The sequence below is a fragment of the Anopheles merus genome, chromosome 3R (assembly GCF_017562075.2).
Source record: "Anopheles merus strain MAF chromosome 3R, AmerM5.1, whole genome shotgun sequence".
NCBI lineage: Eukaryota > Metazoa > Arthropoda > Insecta > Diptera > Culicidae > Anopheles > Anopheles merus.
The window spans coordinates 22539422-22558253 of record NC_054084.1 but is presented as its reverse complement, the minus strand read 5'-3'; the positions used below and the strand labels follow the sequence as shown (position 1 = coordinate 22558253).

At 43.6% G+C, this 18832-nt stretch overlaps 1 protein-coding gene across 11 annotated transcripts in view; it reads right to left on the bottom strand.

The window, feature by feature from the left end:
• Positions 1-4922: 4922 nt before the first annotated feature.
• The window catches only part of LOC121597705 (probable nuclear hormone receptor HR3), a 118270-nt gene continuing 104360 nt past the window's right edge, over positions 4923-18832 (bottom strand). For 6 of the 11 annotated variants that reach the window (XM_041923707.1, XM_041923708.1, XM_041923704.1 and 3 more), the window contains 9 exons: positions 11325-11490; positions 11061-11242; positions 10054-10647; positions 9453-9626; positions 9135-9238; positions 8912-9058; positions 8256-8499; positions 7995-8145; positions 4923-7919 (listed from right to left, as the gene is read on the bottom strand). In XM_041923707.1, coding sequence (XP_041779641.1) covers positions 7796-7919; positions 7995-8145; positions 8256-8499; positions 8912-9058; positions 9135-9238; positions 9453-9626; positions 10054-10647; positions 11061-11242; positions 11325-11490 — 1886 coding nt within the window. In that variant the 3' untranslated portion in view covers positions 4923-7795. The remainder of the gene's footprint in view (positions 7920-7994; positions 8146-8255; positions 8500-8911; positions 9059-9134; positions 9239-9452; positions 9627-10053; positions 10648-11060; positions 11243-11324; positions 11491-18832) is intronic. The other 5 variants (XM_041923706.1, XM_041923701.1, XM_041923709.1 and 2 more) reach the window with 3 other exon arrangements.

Below are 18832 nucleotides of genomic sequence, written 5' to 3'. Positions count from 1 at the left end.
GAATGAAGTCAGCAAACGTTCTTTACTTCGGTCGGCTTTGTGTCTTTGTGGCATTTAATTAGCATAATTTAGGCCCTTTTGAAGTGATTGTCGAATGTAATGAAGTTGCAGGGGTATGAGTTTCAACTGGCATAAGTAATTTAGTAGTTAAGCTGGGAAATGCCTAATAGGATTTTGCAAATCACAATCACTTGTTGTTTTGTTTCTCCTTCGCCGTAATGAAAATTGAGAAGAAAATGGATGACATATTCAATAACATTAAAATAACTGATAGAAGAGGAAACTAAAGTTGATTGGTTTTAGACACGCTAGCATTATTTTAACGGTGTCGATTATTAACCTTTCATTATTTCATCCGCTAACACACGCTACTGTCATCATTCACGTTAATCAATCACGCGGCAAAAAATAACTGAAACCCAACAATTTGTATTGAATTTGACTAATTATGCATCTTTTTCTTTGTATTTTTACTAGGTTTCGATTTTACTTCTTCACTTGTTGTGGGCTAGTTGTCTTGATACAGAGTTCTGAATGTTTTGTAGATGGTGTGGTATTTTACCAGCTTGTTTGCTTTTCATAATCCACTTTTCAAAAATCCACTATGTTTCAAGTGATCGGTTCTTCAAGACCGTACACGATCTTTATTCTTTATAGCGCTTTTTTTTTGTTTGTTTGCTCCTATACGACGTACAGTTCGCATTACGGTACACAGTCCATCCGGTGTTCAGGTCTTTAATTTATAGCGTTTTTTTGTATTGTTAGAAATTCAGTAGACAAAAAAGAAAACATAATTTAACAATGTACAGCACCGAGCTTGCAGCCTGTGCTGGACAGCTTTGGGACCAATTCAGAATGATTGTTGTTTCATTTCGCCAGCTCTCGTTTCTGTATCTGTGTGTGTAGCTGTTTGCTCAAGTCTTTTAACTTCTTCATTAATGTACAGTGAGTGTACTTTTAAAAAGGAGATAATTTATTTTCTGTTCGTTCAATTGTACATGAATATAAAAAGAAGAAACAAATATTCAAATAAAAATGGAGATCAAAATTATGATCTTATCATTATCGATTACTGGATCAATTTTGGACCAACAATTTGCATTATTCAATGTACAGAACATTTGTTCTTGAATCGTTGAATTTGTTTTACATGAATGATTGTTACATCAAACTCCAAAAATGATACAAACACAAGATGTGTGCAAAATGGATTGAATTCGAATAGAATTTACTCTTGTTGTACACCAATCAGTTTGTTCAATGTTTTTAGATTTTGTTTTTTGTTGTTTTGGTTCAAAATGCAACTGTCTGGTGCTGCAGTATAAATTTTTCCAAAAGGATCAGTTCTTGGTTCAGTTTTTGAATTTTCCGTTTCCGAATAGCGAACATCACTCTACCTCTCTCAGTATTCCACCCCGAGTCGGGGTCTTATGCTAACGTACAAATTTCTGAAATAAAATAAAAAATAAACAAAAACGAATCTTACCGACGAACGTATGAGTTTGTTTTTATTTTATTTTTGGAGCAATTTCACGTTCACTGCTATTTTTTTTTAACTACTACTCTTGCGTTCGTTCTCTGTTAGTTATGTTTATTCTCTCCTGTTTTTTCATTGTTATTGATTTGTTTTTGTTTGTTTCTTACTGTTTCGTTAAACTTCTACAAACTTGAAAATGGAGAAGAGAAATAGTCTTTGCTGCTGATGAAATGGTTCACCTTACTGCTTGGTTGATGGGGTTTTGTATGTGTTTGTTCGGTTTTTGTTTATCTTAAGTAATTACCTGTATTGTACATGTACGTGGTATGGTCGCATAAATTGTGCGCTAGAAATATGCTCCTATTTGAGATTGAGATATTGCAGCCTGTAGTAGTTCCGCACAACTGAGGGAAAATGTTCAACAACTTTTGTTATGCCCTACAAACCTTTCCGAAGCTGTAAAGCAATCGCTAGCCTTTTCTCACAATCCGCTTTTTGATGTCAGAAAATAGACATAAATTAGTGCGCCTAGCTTCACACGTAAAATTAAACTGTAAATAAATCAAACAATAAACCTTATCCAAATAGTTGTATACTTATCTTCGCAAATAATAATAACACATCACTCGTCAAAGACTGCTCGTACAGTAGCTTTATTTCCAAAACTTCTACGATGTGAAACCACAGCACCGGTGCCTCACTCGATCCACACATCCTCCTTGGTAATCGTTTCACCAAACACCTCCACACCCACAACCGTATAAGCAGTGAAACAAAACGCAACACAACGGTTCATAATAAGGATTAATCAGTTTATTTCAAAAAGGCTTCGCTTCATTCGCTCAGTGAATCATTTATGCAATATTCTCATTAACCGTGTGTCCCTTCTGTGTATCTTAATGAGCGGCAGAAGGATGTGTTTCTTCCGACGTTTTTGTGTGTTGTGTTTTTATTTTTTAATTATTATTTAACCTTGTTTTTTGCCTAACCGCCTTTCCTCCTAACTTGATCTGGATGATTATAGAATAAATGTTTTCAGTGAACTTAAGAGCTACCCGAAATTTTGCTATTGTGAGTTTTGTTTTTGTTGTTGTTTATGTACTATCATGTATCAACTTGTAGTCGCGTTCGCATTCTTTCGCATTATCTTCGGTATGTTTTTTTTCTTTATGTGTGTATGTGTTTATTTGTTGATTTTATATTAAACCTTCGCTTTCAGTCATCTTATCGCATTGTGAATGTGTTTTCTATGATCTTTTTGCTTTGCCTGTGTATACCTGAATTTACTTTCTTCTTCTTCAGTTGTATTCTTCTCCCTCTCTTTCTCTCCGAAGTGCGAAAAAAAAATGCAAAACGCAAAACTCCGACCCTGCCCATTTTCACTAGTCAAAAAATTATTCGTATCTAAAGTTTCTCTCACATCGCGTTTTAAATTAATTTAAATTATATTAGAGTTCATCAACTTTGCCTATGCCTATGTCACACCCGGACAACGTGCCCTCCCCATCTGAACCGTGCGTAAACCGCGTTGCCGCGTGGTTTTTTGTTTTGTTTTGTTTTGTTTTGTTTGTTTGTCCAGACTGCTTCAAACCTCTCTTAACTCATCATTCTTGCGCTCTTGCTTACAACTATTGTTACCTTTTCTTTCCACTAACGTCATTATGTATATAGTCTATATGTATAGAATTATAGATAACCATTTAATCATCGCGCTTTTTTGCTTTGTTTTGCTTCCTTTTCTGCTTTCGTGTTTGCTTTGTTTGTTTTGTCTGCTACCGTACCCGTGTCGTACATGAGTGTTTCTGTCGGTCTAGTTTTTCCTTAACTTTGTGTCTCGTCTTCGCCGTAGTGCACGTTTTTGCATGTGCCTTTTTCTCGCCGTTTGTGTCGTCTTACAAAAACAAAAGACTGGAGTCCTTTACTAAAAACTAAATCATTATCTTAACACCCACCAGTGCAGCACGGTCGCGTAATGTAACTGCGCGAATTGTACCGCTGTCTAACGTTTTGTCTAACCGCTACTCAGCAACGGGAATCATGTCCTGCGGCTGCTGCTGCTGCTGCTGCTATGATCTAGTTTTCTGTATTACTGCTTTGCATGTATGTACGTGTACGTTGTGGTTGGTTGGTGTGAGTGTGTGTATGTGTGTTTGTATTCAGTTTTGTCTCTGCTCTGTCGTATGGATTTTCCCCTACCGATAACAGTTCTGCTCGTACTGGGTTGCTTGGTTGTGCCCCCACGATTTAAATATATTTTTATTGTATATTTTTATGCAATTTATATATGTTTTTTTTTGTTGTTGTATATATCATTTAAGGCAATTAATTCATTACATTCATGAAAAAGTGAAGATGATCAGGCGAGTTAAGGAGTCTGATTTCAAAAAACTGTAACTGTGTGTGTTAGCTTCCGTGTACACCGCGTATGCTACAGTCATTTTTACTTTGTTTTACATTATCGTTCCACAGAGTCTTAAGTTTGTTGGATTCATACAACTTTCCCTTTCTTTCTCTCTCTTTCTCTTTCCCTCTCTCTCTTTATCTCTCTTTGCTCTATTTATATCCACAAAACGGTTGTATAACAGTTTCATTATCTCTCTATACGTGTAGGTGTGTCTATGTATGTGTTTTGTATGTGTGTCTATGGTTTTGTCTAGTGTTTGTTTTTTTTTTTACTTTTTACCATCATTCTTTTGCTAATCTTTACACTTTAACCAATTTGCTACCAACGGTCAGTCACAGTCAATCTTTGTGTGTTGTTATACTAGTTTTTTTTTGTAATTCTTTTGTAACTTTCTTATTCTTTCTCTTATTTCTTCGATCGCTTTAAGTTTTGTGTTTTTTTTTGTTTTTCTTTTTTAAATATAGATGTATATATATGTATATCATTCTGTATTTGTTTTCTTTCCTTTTACGTTCGTTACTATCTTAACCCTTTCTTTCTCTTTCTTTCTCTCTTTGTCTCTCTCTCTATATATATACCTATTTATATATATATTTTTTGTTTCATATAGAAGCACCCATACATTTATAAGTTCTCATTTCATTTTCGGTTCGAATTTTTGTAATTACCGTTTGTGTGTCTGTGTGTTTGCTTGTGTGTTTGGGAGTAAGAGAGTGTGTTCTGTGTCAAACAGCAGTCCCCAGTTCGATTTACGTTGCTTTTGATCTATTCTGTACCTTGGTACATCTATGTCTTGTTAAGTTTGTAATCAGCATTCGACAGCCACACGTTGAAGAAATGTGTTTTCCTTATGTGTGTTTGTTTGTCTGTATCCATGGTCAGGGGATACTTAATAATGGCATACTGAATCCAATCCAAAGAGGACACCCTATTTGCTAGCCTCCATTTTGTTTGCCAACAAAACAATCGTTAGAAATAACGCTCTAAAACGCTTCAATTAACTATTACTCATTTGGAAGTGTGCGATTTGTTTGTTCTTCTCGTCTGATTATAATTAAACAACAGTTAAACAATTTGTAGTAGAGTAGCAAACAGAAACATGAAGCCGATTTCGAAACAAATAAAGCCAACGGCAATGTATTGGTGGTTTAGTACATTCTACAACTGTATTTTCTGATAGTGTTTTTCCCCTACTTTCTCTGCTCAGTGCCTGCTTGATGTATGTGTACGATTTAATAGCAGCCCTTTTGCCTCGACTGAAACCCCACTAACAGCGCTGTGCTCTCAAATATGCATCATAAAGTGTGCTAGAAGATGTGTACGGGTGTGTTTTGTTTTGTTTATGTGAGTAAGCTAAGAGAAAAATTGTTCTACAATACCTTATCAATATAACTTCAGTACGATTTTTTGAATTTTCTCTCCTAGCATTCTTTCAGTCGTCGGTGTCGGATTTTGTTGCTGCTTTATTTATTTCCTACTACTTTTTCTCGCTATGGTTGAAGACAAGAAGCGTTCTTATTGCAAATTATCCTTACTTGCTGATACACGCAACAACAATAACAACAACAACACAAACATCGACACTGGTGACACATTATGACACAGAATAGCAAATAACGAACCAAACAACAGTAGAAAAGATGCTTACGACAAAAAAGAAACTATGCAAACAATTCCTCAACAGTTAATAGGCTTAAAAATCCTTCAAAGGGTCTCCAATCGAATCTTTTCGGATGCCAAAAAGGGTCGATTATTTGACCAGATTGAAGTTTGAGTTTGAGTGGGTTTCTTCTTTTGATAAGATTCCTTTTTCGTTAGCGATCTAATACTGAACCGAAAAGGGAACGTCCATCTTGAACCAACAAGGATTTTACTGGGCTAAGAATTTGGTGGTTGTTTTTTTCCCTAAAACGTGGAATCTATTCATCGTTTGCTTGATTTCGTCACACGTACACACACACACATACTCACACTCAGTGTTTCAAAATGTTACTTCGGCCAGCAAACACCGGATGAAGGAAAGGTATACTTAGTCACTTACTCTAAGGAAAGGACAGTTAGAAATAGAACGGAAAAGTAAAAAACAATAGGTAAAACACATACACGGTAAGCAACCCTAAACGAAAGAGAGAAACAAAGAGAAGAGATTCTGTTCTGTTTGTGTTTGGTGGCCAAAAACAGCTTCGCGTATAACAAACACGCCACACGCTGCGTTTTCTTCTGTTCGATACCAAAAAAAAAGGTTTCTCTCATCCTCCATTCGGACAGACTATATTAACTAAAGAAATCAGACTATTCAGTTGCACAGGAGCCGGTGGCGGGCGCAATAACGCACTCTTCCGCGCGGGTTCCAAAATTTTCCTAACGCCCTACTAATCGCTTCGTCTTTCACCATCCGTAAAGAAAAACAAAAAACAAATTAAACAAAAAAGTAAACCAAATCATATTTGTACGTTAGCCGCGATTACGAAGAAATAAGAGAATAGAACTGCTTACAACCTTCCGCCCGAAAAAAAACGGCCAAAAGACACAAAACTAACAAAAAAACCGTGCCACAAAACGCACCTTAAGCCTATTCCAAAACTGCACCTCGTGACCGTTGTGCAAAATCATACTAAAGCGCACTGCAGCGCCTGCTCCTTCTGATCGACTGATCATTGCACTTTTTTATAAATTGTTTGTGTGTGTATCTATGTGTGTGTTTGTGTGTCTGTGTACTTGCCTCAACTTTCTTCCATCGGTACGGTCCTTCTATGTGCTTAAACTTCACATCTTACACCTTGTGGAACGACAACGACACAGTCTACAGTCGCTTGGGTGAGTCCTCGTTTGTATATAGGGGTGTACTTGCGTCGTTTGTGTGTGTGTGTGAGTGTGTTTGTTAAAAAATAAAAGAAATAAATCTTGTTTAAAAATAGACAATAGAAAACAAACGATCAGTATTATGATCCATGATCGAGGCACAAATATACCATGTAAAAAAAAATAAGCAGAAGGAAAAAGCAGAAAGGAAAATAATTTAAAATACATTTCCTTTCCCACCCCCTCCACGTCCACTCCGGGGCGTGCTGTCTGCCCACACGCGGCACATCCTAGCCATGCCACCTCGCACTCCTAACCCCCATTCCTTTCCTATGCTTAATCGTCAGTGTTTATCGACTTACGCGTTATTAAAATAATATAACAAATCTTGTAAATTCATTTACATCAACAATTGCTAAGGGTGCATAACTAGGCATTCCTCGTGTATGTGTGTGTGTGTGTTTGGCTCACCAAACTGGACACTCGCGCGTTCCGTCCTCTTGCTTTTGCTGTGAGTGGATTTCCCTTCCTTATTTTTATGCTCTTACTATTTGCTGTCCTAATTTTCATGGGCTTTGTTCCGCCAGTTTTGTGTTGTCTGTGTTTTGTCGTCTCGTGTTCGTCCTCGGCACGCCCCAGCCCCAGCGCGTCTTACTAGCTAACCGCGTCCCACCCATTGTTTTGAGCAGTTCAGTTGAGAGTTTACGCCGCTAGACGGGTCCCTCGCCAACGCCGCCATCGTTCTGGATGATGATGATGAACGTATTGTTGCCATTGCTCGTATTGCTATCCGTTACCGACGCGGGTCCTATTGCTTCGTCCAGCTCGCTCGCAACGAGTGTGTCCTCCCGGCGATCGCACGACGATAGCGAGGAGGCTGATGATGCCGACGAGGAATGTTGGTACGGCGGCGGTGGCAGCGACAGCGGTGGCTGGGTAGCATCGTGCGATATTGTGCCGATTGCCGACTGCTGCTGATAATGTGTCTGCGACGACTGCTGATGGTGTAGCTGTTGCTGCTGATGGGGGTGATGGTGTTGCTGCTGCTGCTGCTGCTGCTGCTGCTGCTGCTGCTGCTGCTGTGCCGGCTGATGGTAGCCATGATCATCCTGTTATGTCATCAGGTCCTGCTGCGAGTCGATCGAGAACAGTTCCTTGTAGAGTGCCGGGAAAACGTACTGCGGGTGATCCTGTTTGAACTTCTGTAACGCCTCCATGTGCATGATCGAGAGCTCACTGTTGGAAATGGGGAGAAAGAAATGGCATTAGAAGAACCGTTTGAGCATTACAGAGGAGGCTCAGTCCACTTACCGGAAGGTGGGGATTTTGTTGAGCAACGTATCGAGCACCGTCACGTCGCCTTTGAGCGGTGCATGGTTCGCTTCAATCTCCTGCCGGATCGCGGACATGCTCATATTAAACAGCCGCTGGATTTCCGTGTTTCCTCGTACACCATTTCGTTCTGCAAAAAAGCAGTCGGGGAAAAATTGGAAAGTGTATAGTTAAATGCTTTTCAAAACATCTCTGTAGCTATGCAACAACATAAAGCGAGACACAATTGGACGTTCTTACCAGGCCACAGTAGCACCAGACTTTGATAGAGCGCCAGCTCCGTTTCGGTCAGTTTCAGCTCCGTAATACTTTTCGCCGTCTCGAATATGCACGCGACCAGCTTCATCTCGAACGAGTCGGACGTGTAGAAGGCTTCCTGCGGCAGCATAATGTCACCGTACAGCACGGAGTTGGTTGAGAGATCCATCAGTCGAGACATGCGCACGATTGCCAGCTCGAACGAGCCCGTTTTGAGGAGTAAAATCTATCGAAAGGGACATAAAATTGCATAAGTAAGGTGTGTGGAAGGAAGGAAGATGTGCTATCCTGGTAAGAGCTATAAGTCATTCAAGGTTTACCGCTCTACTAGGTAGCTTGTTGTGATTGATCTCTACTGCGAGCGCAATCTAAGTGGAGCAAAGTCTAGTCTTACTATTCGAACCAATATTAGTTTGCAAATGTTCCTTGCAGATCGTTTACATCTCAACCTCCAACTCAAGTGATCTGAGGTAAGCTCTCAGGGTATGTCTAATAATTGGACGTTAAAACTAGACCTTACCCACCCGGTGAATGTTAGTTGTACTTTCATGTTTGCCTACAGCTAGATCATTAACTTCTGCAAAATCCAGCACTACGCGGCGTAGCGCACCGGATGCAAAAAGATACGATCTACTTACCTGATCGTCTTGACTTAACCGCATGAAGCCCGGTATCAGCTTGGCGAACTCAATGATCTGCTGGATCATGGCCGTTAGCTTCTCCGCACAGTCCAACCATAGCTCCTCCTGGGTCATGTTCTTGTAGTAGAGTAAGCGGGAAACATCCTGAAGAACATGTCAGAGATGCAGAGGCAGAGTTAGACAGTGATCCAAGAGTGTGAAGAACGCGCTGTGGTCTTACCTGTGGTTTTCTGAACATTTCGTGCACTATCTCTAGCTTGTGGTTGGTGTTTGCGTGCGCTTCTGCAAGGGTCTTTATCAGCACGTCGTTGATATCACCTTCGGCTGAAAGTAGTAAGAAGGAGCAGACAGGTTAATACATCATGTTACACCCTTTAAATATTTTTTGTACGAAATGAGTTTCTGTCGAGTCGGACGTATAACAGTATGTTGATCATCATCTTTTCTAGCAGCGGAGCATTCTGCAGGCAAAAGCTGTCTACAGGTTAGTGCTTGTTAGTGGTCTAGTACATACTAAGTAAGGTTAGTGGCCCATTACCCCATCGTGTGTGCGAATCGCAGGAGCTATCATCCTCGCCGAACGAGACCGGCGTGTTCTGGTGATGGTGATGGTGAGCCTGTGCGGAGTGCGCAATACCATCCGACCCGGTGCCACCCGGTGCGACCGCAGTCTGGCAGCAGTCGTTCCGTCTAATGCTACTACCAGTGACATCTAGAGGGCGTTTGTTTTGTCCCGGTGATGGTAGAAGTAGGATCGTGCATACCAATCAGTGTGTTTACAGTGTGTAATACAGGCAGTATAGGTTAGTTTTGGGAAGGGGTCGTGTATAGGTGTAAGCACACATTGTGGTGTAAGTGTTCGATGCACAGTGTACAACAGGGAAAGAGAAAGAAAGAAGAAAAAAGAAAGACACAGTTCGGTTGTTGGTTAGTAACGCGGTGGTTTGGATTAGCAGGCTACAGGGAAAAGGAAGGCACGGACGGGGGGAGGTTGCAAGCTAAAAATCGCTCAAGCCGGAAGGTTGGCTGTCTGCGTGATGACTTGAGGGGCTGATGAATTCAAAGGGGACAGTAATGGCTTAGCGGCAGAGCAAGTAAAAAGCATTTCTGTTTTTGTGTCCGTCCCAAAAAAACCGCACCTGATCCAGTGACGGGCGTTGGGACGGTGGTTGCGGCCACTGCCACCACGGCCGTCGCCGTCGGTACACCGGCCAGGCCGCCGACCCCATTGGACGTCACCATCTGTGCCGCACTGCCCAGCTGTTGTGGCTGATGGTGTGGATGTTGCTGCTGCTGCTGCTGCTGTTGGCTGGCCGGTGGCGATGGCAAGAAGGTTGTTGAATCGACAAAGCTACCAACAAGGCTATCAACGTTGGTAAGCTGCTCCTGCTTGATGGTGATAATTGTACTATTGCTGGTAGTGGTGTTGCCGTTGCCGGTGGTTTGATGGTTTGCCAGTGCCGCAGCCGGCTGCGGCTGTTGCTGTGGTGGGAGCGTATGCGTGGCCGTTTGTGCCGGTTGATGCGCTTGCTGTTGCTGCTGTTGCTGTTGCTGCTGGGGTGTCAAACCTCGGGGACCACCACCACCACCACCATCATTGACACCGTCGGCGATCACATCACTACCGCCCTGCCCGACACCGGTCGTCGTGGTGGCGGTCGTTTGCTGTACGCGCGCCAACCGGATATCGTTGAGCGTGATCGCTCGGTTTTGTTCCGGCGAGCCATCCTTGTCTGCAAGGTGAGGTGTTAGTAGCACACAGAGAAGAAGACAGAGTGGGAAGTACCGGTTATGGGTTATGTACAATTTTGACCCCGTCACACCGGGAAGGGGTTAGTGGTAGGCAGTCACTATGGGTGGGAAAGGGCAGGCAGGATCAATGAAAGGAAGAGCTGCTGTATGTATTGGCCAGCCAGTGCACTACGGTAATGACATGCAAAACCCATCACCCTTTTTCACCAGTAATGTGGATGCGTTCGGTGTGTTAGTGATTATGATTATTTTAACCTCCAACGTCATAAATGGTTTCGTTTGCTCCCACAAAAAAAAACGAACGAAATGACGAAACCAAAAACTCATAACGTAGAAGCAGGACAGGTCGTATAAAAGGGAAGGCACGTAAAGTCACGCGGACTGCGATACTCACTGTGTCCACTTATGAAATCTGAGTCTATCATCGTACTTCTTGGTTCATAAGTTGTTGTACTATCCACGTAGTCGGCCGAGATGTCGTAGCCCATCGTTTGCTGCGGCGTCACCGAGGTCGAGTAGCCGTACGGGCTGCTGTAGCCGACCTCGTTCGAATATGTGTAGCTGTGGGAAGAGTTTCTAAAATTAATGGAAATGGTCATTTCGAACTTTGGAACTTTTGCAAAATTTGTGCCCCCGGGCTGTTTGTCCGATACATTACCCATTGTAACCGTGATGCAACTGATCGCTGCTGGAAGGTGTCTGCGTGTCGAACACGGAGCTGTCCGGGGCGGCGTCATTTTGTGCGCGCATCTGAGCCCGGTGAAACCGTACCTCGTCCTCGACCTTCTCCCGTTGCTTCTTGGACATGCGTCCGAATTTGACAGCTGAAATGATACGAAGCGAATGTTTGATATTAGAGTTTTTCTGAGTTTTTTCATAAAAGATATTACTTTTATTGGAAATTGTATGTCAATTTAGAGGAGCTACAACAATTTCCTGCGCTCATTTGTCTAATGAATGTGCCAGATGTAACTGTAATCGATCCTTTTCGTTAATTAAACTGAATCCAAGATAAACATCGGCAGAGAACCTACACGCCCTGCGGGTATTTGACCGAATCGATCCCGCTTTTGGCAAATGGTTTCGTTGCCAGTCGGGGACGCTGGTTTTATCCTGCATTGGCGGAAACGTATCGATAATTTCCTCACACAAACACATGATCACACATACTCATGCATCATGTCATATCTCCAGACAATTTGGCAGCCGTCCCGGTTCCGGCGCTCATACGGTGGGCCCTCAAATGTTGGCCCAGGTCCAGAGATTATCGATTAAAAAAGCATCCCAACGCTATGTGGGGGGGTCGAGGGGGTTTGAAATCATGGTCGATGCTCTCGCTCCCCCCAAATCCCTGCACGGTCACGGGAAGGTACGTCTGGTGGCAACTCGAACGCGTAACTCACACACATACAACAGTCCCCATGAGATCCCCATCAGGAGGAAAAGGATACCATGCAGCCAGTGCCAGGAAGTGCCTGCGATGAGCACGCTTGAAGCGGTTGCAGAGCCAAATGGGAGAGGAAAGGATCGGTTCTCTTCACTTCCGTTCCACGTCGCAGCACGCTAGATTGTTGAGCTTTTTTTTTGCGGACTCTTTCTCATCGCATCTTGTTCTTCTCGCTGCACAGCGTCGTTTCCCGCAGCAACGCTGTTGCCAGACGGATTTCGCAAGATAGGCGAGATGGAAAAGGGAAATCGCAAGCCGCACTTGACGGCGTTCGTCCTGTTTCGCTGTGGAGGTGCGGAAAAGCGCCAACCAAGTCTACATGTGTGTGAGTGCATGCATGGTTGGAAGCATTTTGGGATAGGTCAGGTACGTTCGATAAACATGCACACCCATTCATTAGAGCCCGGCTGCATCACGGGCATATTGTGAGGTCTACCTTCCTCGGCACATATGCTTGTGTTCGTGGCGGAAGGGTTATTCCAGTGTGTGTGTGTGTGTGTGTCTGTACCGTTGATGAACTGTTTTTAATTTTGCGCTTTAGCTTTTGTCCCTTCTCCGCACGACATACTCTGCACTATTCTTGCTCTCTGTCTGTGTTTGATTCGTTTTTGTGGGATGTCGTTCGAGGGTCGATGTGCATGCAAAAAAGTGCATCAGACGACGAAGGGGGAAGTGAAAACGTTACGGTTTTATGCGCACGCGTTGCATAATCGGCTGCTCGGTGTACATTGACATCGGCATGATGAGCCCTTCGTATTGCGGCGGCGGCGATGGTGGCGGTGGCGATGCCTGGAGCAGTCGTCGTACATCGACCCGCCGGCTCGTTCTCGATTGCTCCGGCATTTTCTGGCCAGCATGGAATGCTTTAGAAATTGGCATCCGTGGTATGGCGTGTGCCGTCGATGCGAGCGACGGAAGCGATGCGATCTCGAGCGTCAGCTAGCTTTTGTGTTTTATGACTCTTTCGCTGCGCCGGCACTGAAGGCAATGTTTGCGCTAGACGGCGTGTGCTAACGCTGGGATTGAAAATGGAGAAAATGGTCTCAACAGTGAGGATGCTTTCAACGCTGGTCTAGCTTGCTTGGAGCAAATGTTTACAGCTGGAAATTCCAGCGCCGTGTTTCTTTTGATGTACAAAAAAAAACAAGCAAACTAGCAGATCGCCATAACTGCTCTGGACCACCATTGAGTTGGGTAGAAAATAGCAGGAAAATCCACAAAAAAACCAACACAATAATTACTATAATGAGCATTTTTGGAGACATTTTATGTATCTCTTGCATTATGAATCATAACACACTACTTCAGCAGGTTTTTGTTTTTCACCCTTTCTCTTGTTGCACACACGATCAATCGCTCCTAATTACGATCGATTACTTTGCTCTGCTTCGTACCACTGCACTGTCAAGATAATGCAAGGGGAGGGGCACATTATGCCTGCTATCATTCCATCAACGCAACGATGTCTGCGCCCTTCGAAAAAGCGGGCCAGACGCATCAACAACACTTCGCCCGGGGGTGTCGGTAACTTTCGCTTTCCATTAGGAAAGCGAGCGACACACAGTGCCGTGGGAACGCAGGTCAGACAACAAGACGAAATAAAAAAACAACAACAACAACACAACAACTACCACACGAGGTGGATGAGGACGCCAAACAAATACGGACCGTGCAGTACGTATGCAAACTCGCCGCTGACCTAATTTTACCGGCCCGACCGGCCGCCGTTTATGCCCGTTGCACATTTGGTTCTTTTTTTTGGGAAGGGGCAGTGATACCGGCGGGTACTGGCGGGAGCAGGGTGTCCGTTATCAGAAGTGTTGCTTCTTCGCAGCAACCAATTTCGGCGTCATTCGTACACCAATGTTCGAACCTACCCCAACGCGGAACCTCTAGCCACCCTGCCGGTGTCTGGAAGATAGGAAATTCAATCCCCCAACGTGTGTATGTGGAGGAATTGGGCCTGAATTTAGGTCAAAATGGTGCACCATGATAGCAGGGGCAGAGAGTTGGAGGGAGACAGAAAAAAAAATGAATCGCAAAATAAACAATATTCTTCTGGCAATTCTCCGTGTGCAATTACGCACGCAAAACACCGACACCGGCCGTCTCGAATCGCACGAATTGATAGTCTAGCGGTGTTTGTTTAGGTGATAAATTTTGCTTCTCTCTCTCTCTCTCTGTTTCTGTCCCAACGCCAATTGCCAATCATGCCGTGCCGACCCCGGGACTGCTGTTGCTTGGGACGGTATCAGACGATAACGATTGCAATGACGTGATGCCGTTGTCGTTGAATTTTTAGGACAGTTTTTAGTAAGGTTAATGGTGTAACAGAAGTGAACAAAATAATGTATTTTATTAATATATTGTACAACCAAATTTTATCACTTTTTTCAATGATTCTTGTTAACTAAAGATTGATGCTATCTGCTCACTACAAATTTAAATTAATTATTTTACTTGAAAACCACTTATAAAATGTAATAACATATGCTCCATTTAGACGAAATATCTTAGTAGAAGAGCTGCAGTAGAACGCCATGAAACGCTCTGTAAAACACTCGCACAAACAAATAGCAGACAGCAAGATAATGTGGCCATTGCTTGCTTGCTGCTGCTGCCGCCATTGCTACTGGCTGCGACTGATGCGCACTTCAATAAACGTTGGCTTAGGTCAGGAATGGCGACCGATTCGCCCGCACTTCGTTCGTGCGATTGCGAAATTCGTACGTCGACTTGCAAATAGACGCCATGCGGGCGGCCCGCACATCGCCGTGTTAATGCGCGCTAGCGTTGGTGCTGCTGCTGCATCAGTTTATCAGCTTTGATCGTGGCAAAGGATGGTTTAGTGATGACATAAATATGTAACAAAAATAAAGGAATTTGGATTTAGCATTATACAAGAATGAAAGAAATTAAATTAGATATAAAAACAGCTGCCACTGACAGTCTTGATGTGAAGTTGAATGATGTTGTTGTAACAAGCTATTAGTTATGCGCTCAAACGACATGGAAGACACTCCTCCACGCGTCCAAATGACTCCAACTAGTTCGTGTTAGTAATTCCATCACGAAATAAATCACCCAGAGGGAGTGTGTGTTTAGTGAGCTTGTTTGGAGCTTCTTTTTTTTCTTCTCCCTCTTCCTTCTACTCCCGCGGAACATCAATCATATCGCATTGCGTCGGGAGCGTACCGTTACGGCAGCCAGGGTGGTCGACCAGCCCAAACATTTCTGTGATGGCCATTCTCTCGTGCCCGGCCCTCTGAGGGGCCATGACGTCATGGCAGGTGAACAATGGGTGTACCGGAGAGGTGAACGTGTCACACGAGATGAAGCTGTAGCAGGAATGGATGATCACAGGTGAGCTGGGAGGCTGACTATAAAAAAACAGGCTTATTTGTATTCGATTCGGGGTGTGTTTGTTGTTGGCGATACGATCGTGGCGCGCAGTTGATCGCCGTGTACTTAATCATGGAGTATTGCATGTAAATTTTGCTCCAAACATCTCGTTAACTTGTCTAAGTGTTTTTATAATTAAATTGTCGTAACAAACCAATATCTATGAAAAAAAAATCATCTATGAAGACCTTATCCTACGATCCAATTCTTTCACGCAACTCACGGCCCAACCCAGCTCGCGCCACAGCACACCTGCGATTACAGCTGATGCGTATGGTATACGTGGCACGATTTGTCACACGGCATTTGCAATGCAAAGTGCGAAAGTGTGACATTTCCGAACCCCCACAACCCCCCCCCCCCTGTGTATTGTCAACTGTCGACCCACGGACGGGCTGTGGTAAATCTCATTGCCGCCATTGCACCACAGCCACACACTGCATTACCGTGTGCGCGAGAGAGAGTGTGCTGTATCCTCCCACGCTCCACGGTCCATGCTCGGCGGGTTGCACAGGTTGCCCGCCAGAGAAGGGACAGACGTTTGCCTTTTGCAGTTGCACACATACACTTGATACCCTGCTGGCAGCAGCCGCAAGGAGTAGCAGCAGCGGCAGCAGCAACAACAGTAAGGGCATCAGTTAACATTCACAAGCATTACGCCATCGTTTAGAGACGACGAATAACGATACCGCACCATCGCCCCGCCTCGCTTCCCAATGCCAGAGGTCACTCACCTTCGGCACTTTGAGGGGCGGGCGGGGTCTGTTATTGAAAGGAAGCCCCCCGGGGGGGCGGGCAGGAGAAATGATTTGCAAATTAAAAGCGCAAATGCAAACAGTCGAGGGGTGTTGTGTGCGCGTGGGGGTGAAGCAGGCACTAACACATCCCATTTACATCCTCGAAAAAGGGGGTGACAAAGGGAGGGGCGGCGGAATGGGTTGTAAAACTTTACAGAATCCCCAGCCGAACGTCGCCTGGTTGCAGACGTGCGAAGCGAACATGAGCCAGCCTGGGAACATCCTGATGGACTAATGGACATGGCACTGGCAGCCACCCACCGCGTGCCGGCAAAAGCGGGACCAGGAGGCTGGCGAATTAATTTATTGCTCTGTTATGCAAATAAATGCAATTTTCATAGTTTTAATTATAAAGATTCATCAAACGGAACGATGTTTACCGATTGTTTGGGGCGCGGTGCGCTGTGTGGCATCACTTGTGTCGCTTTCCATTGGCACGTCTGTGCTCGCCAGCCGGCTTATTAAACGAACCCCGTGACCAGTTGGGAAACTGCAGGGAATGGAGTGTGGAATTTGTAGCGCAATAAATCTAAGCGAAGTGAGTTTGCCATCCCTTAAGAGAATTTTAACGCTAGTTAACACCGCAACTATGAGGTTTTTCATTTTTATGTTTAATATTTTTCATAATTTTTAAGCGTTTATTTGAAAGCACAATTAATGTACAATTTGTATAAAACTGCCCCAATCCACCCTGTCCTTCGTTTTGCGCTGCAAATCAATTAGCACACTGAAGCACGCAACAACCAAAACACCTTTCCTCCTACCCACCATACACAGTTGCAGTTAGTGCATCCTTTGATCTGAGTGACATCACTACTGCACTACGGCCGCATGGCGGTGGTTGTAATTAAGTGCGTCTTCATTACGGCATCCCTGTGCCACTTGAGAATGGACAGAGCGACAACCTACCAAGACCCTAGAAACGTTCTACCGTAGCACCGGCCGGGCACGTTGGTAAATTGCGTTCACTTTTGCGCTACGATAGCGCTGTTGCATCTTCCTCCACTGGTAGCTCTTTCCGACAGCAAGCCAACAAGCACTTTCGCATTCGTTAACGTGGCACGCTTTACAAAGTAGCCACTTGCCGTGCACTTGCGCGAGGGTTTTGTGTGGAGCGTAAAACAGGAAGCTATTAAAGGAATGCAGAGGGCAGGAAGGTAGTTTGGTGGCTTGGGAGTAAACACGGGATGTTAAGATGCAACGCTTCGCATCGCTTCCGGATGAACTGACCGTAAATCATTCGGCAAATCGTTCCCGCTTGTCCGGGAGCGCAATTTGTTTGGTAAATTGGCTCCACGCTTCGATAGCCCGGGCATGAACTTTCATGCTGTAATGTTGCACAATTTTTTGTGAAATTTGTTGAAATGAGAAGAACATCTAGTCATTGGTGGAGAAGGAAGTTTTAGATCTTACGCATGGTTTGGTAGTAAATATGAGAATGTATCTGAAGTTATACAATTGTTTTGTTAAATAATAGAAACACACTATGGTTTACTGGAAGAAAATGTTAATAATCCAATAGATCAGGGGTCTCCAAACTACGGCCCGCGGGCTGCATGCGGCCCTCAAGAGCCTTTAATGTGGCCCGCGAGGACTGGGTTAAGGTTAAATTAAAAAGCTTTCTTTTCTAACCGATTTTTTTTTACTTCTGAATGATAAAATCAAGATTAAATAAAAGAAAGCTGCAGAAATCTGATATATTTCATTAGTATTTTCTTATTCAAACGAGATTTGAACTTCCACACATTCTAAAGATAGCGTCGAAATGGACCTCAACAAGGTTGATTGTTAAGCAATGCGGCCCACGGACTGAAAAGTTTGAAGACCCCTGCAATATATGAAACGGTGCAATTCCCTTGAACTGATTCGTGCAACATCCGGCTGTTATTGAAGTCGTTACATCTAGCACTGGACCAGCCGGCCACTTTCAAGATATCAAGGATAGAAAGTATTTTATAAATAGCTAGCATATCAGTTTGTTATAACTTTTTAATATCATTCAAATATCCAGCTTATGTCTGAAGTATACACATAAATCTGATTGCTCAGTGCTGCTCAGAAAATTTGCCCAACAGTGTTACGGTCTGCTCCCGAGATACGCTGGTAATGGTAATGCTTCGAAGACTTCAGCGTAGATCAATTATCCCATTTTGGTAGAATTTCGCCCAATTTTAACATAAACTGAAATTGAATTGATTGTTTAGATTAAGCATTAAACAGATCAAAAGAACAAATTCGTAAGTTAAATCGATACAATTTTATCCAAAACCTGTCAAATTTACAACATTGCATAACTCTAGATCCACGGCAGTCAAGAACCAAGCTGTTTACAATATCAATGATAACTCAAGAATTCTGTCTTTCTGTTTTCTGGACTACAGTTGATACGCATTAAGGCCAGGCTACATTGATCGTACCCGCAAGTGTAATTTCGATTTTCACTAGCGCTCTGGCGGCGGCTGACCAAAGCATTTTGCCAAACAATTTGCGGCTGCTCCAGAAAATATGTTATTTTTCCAT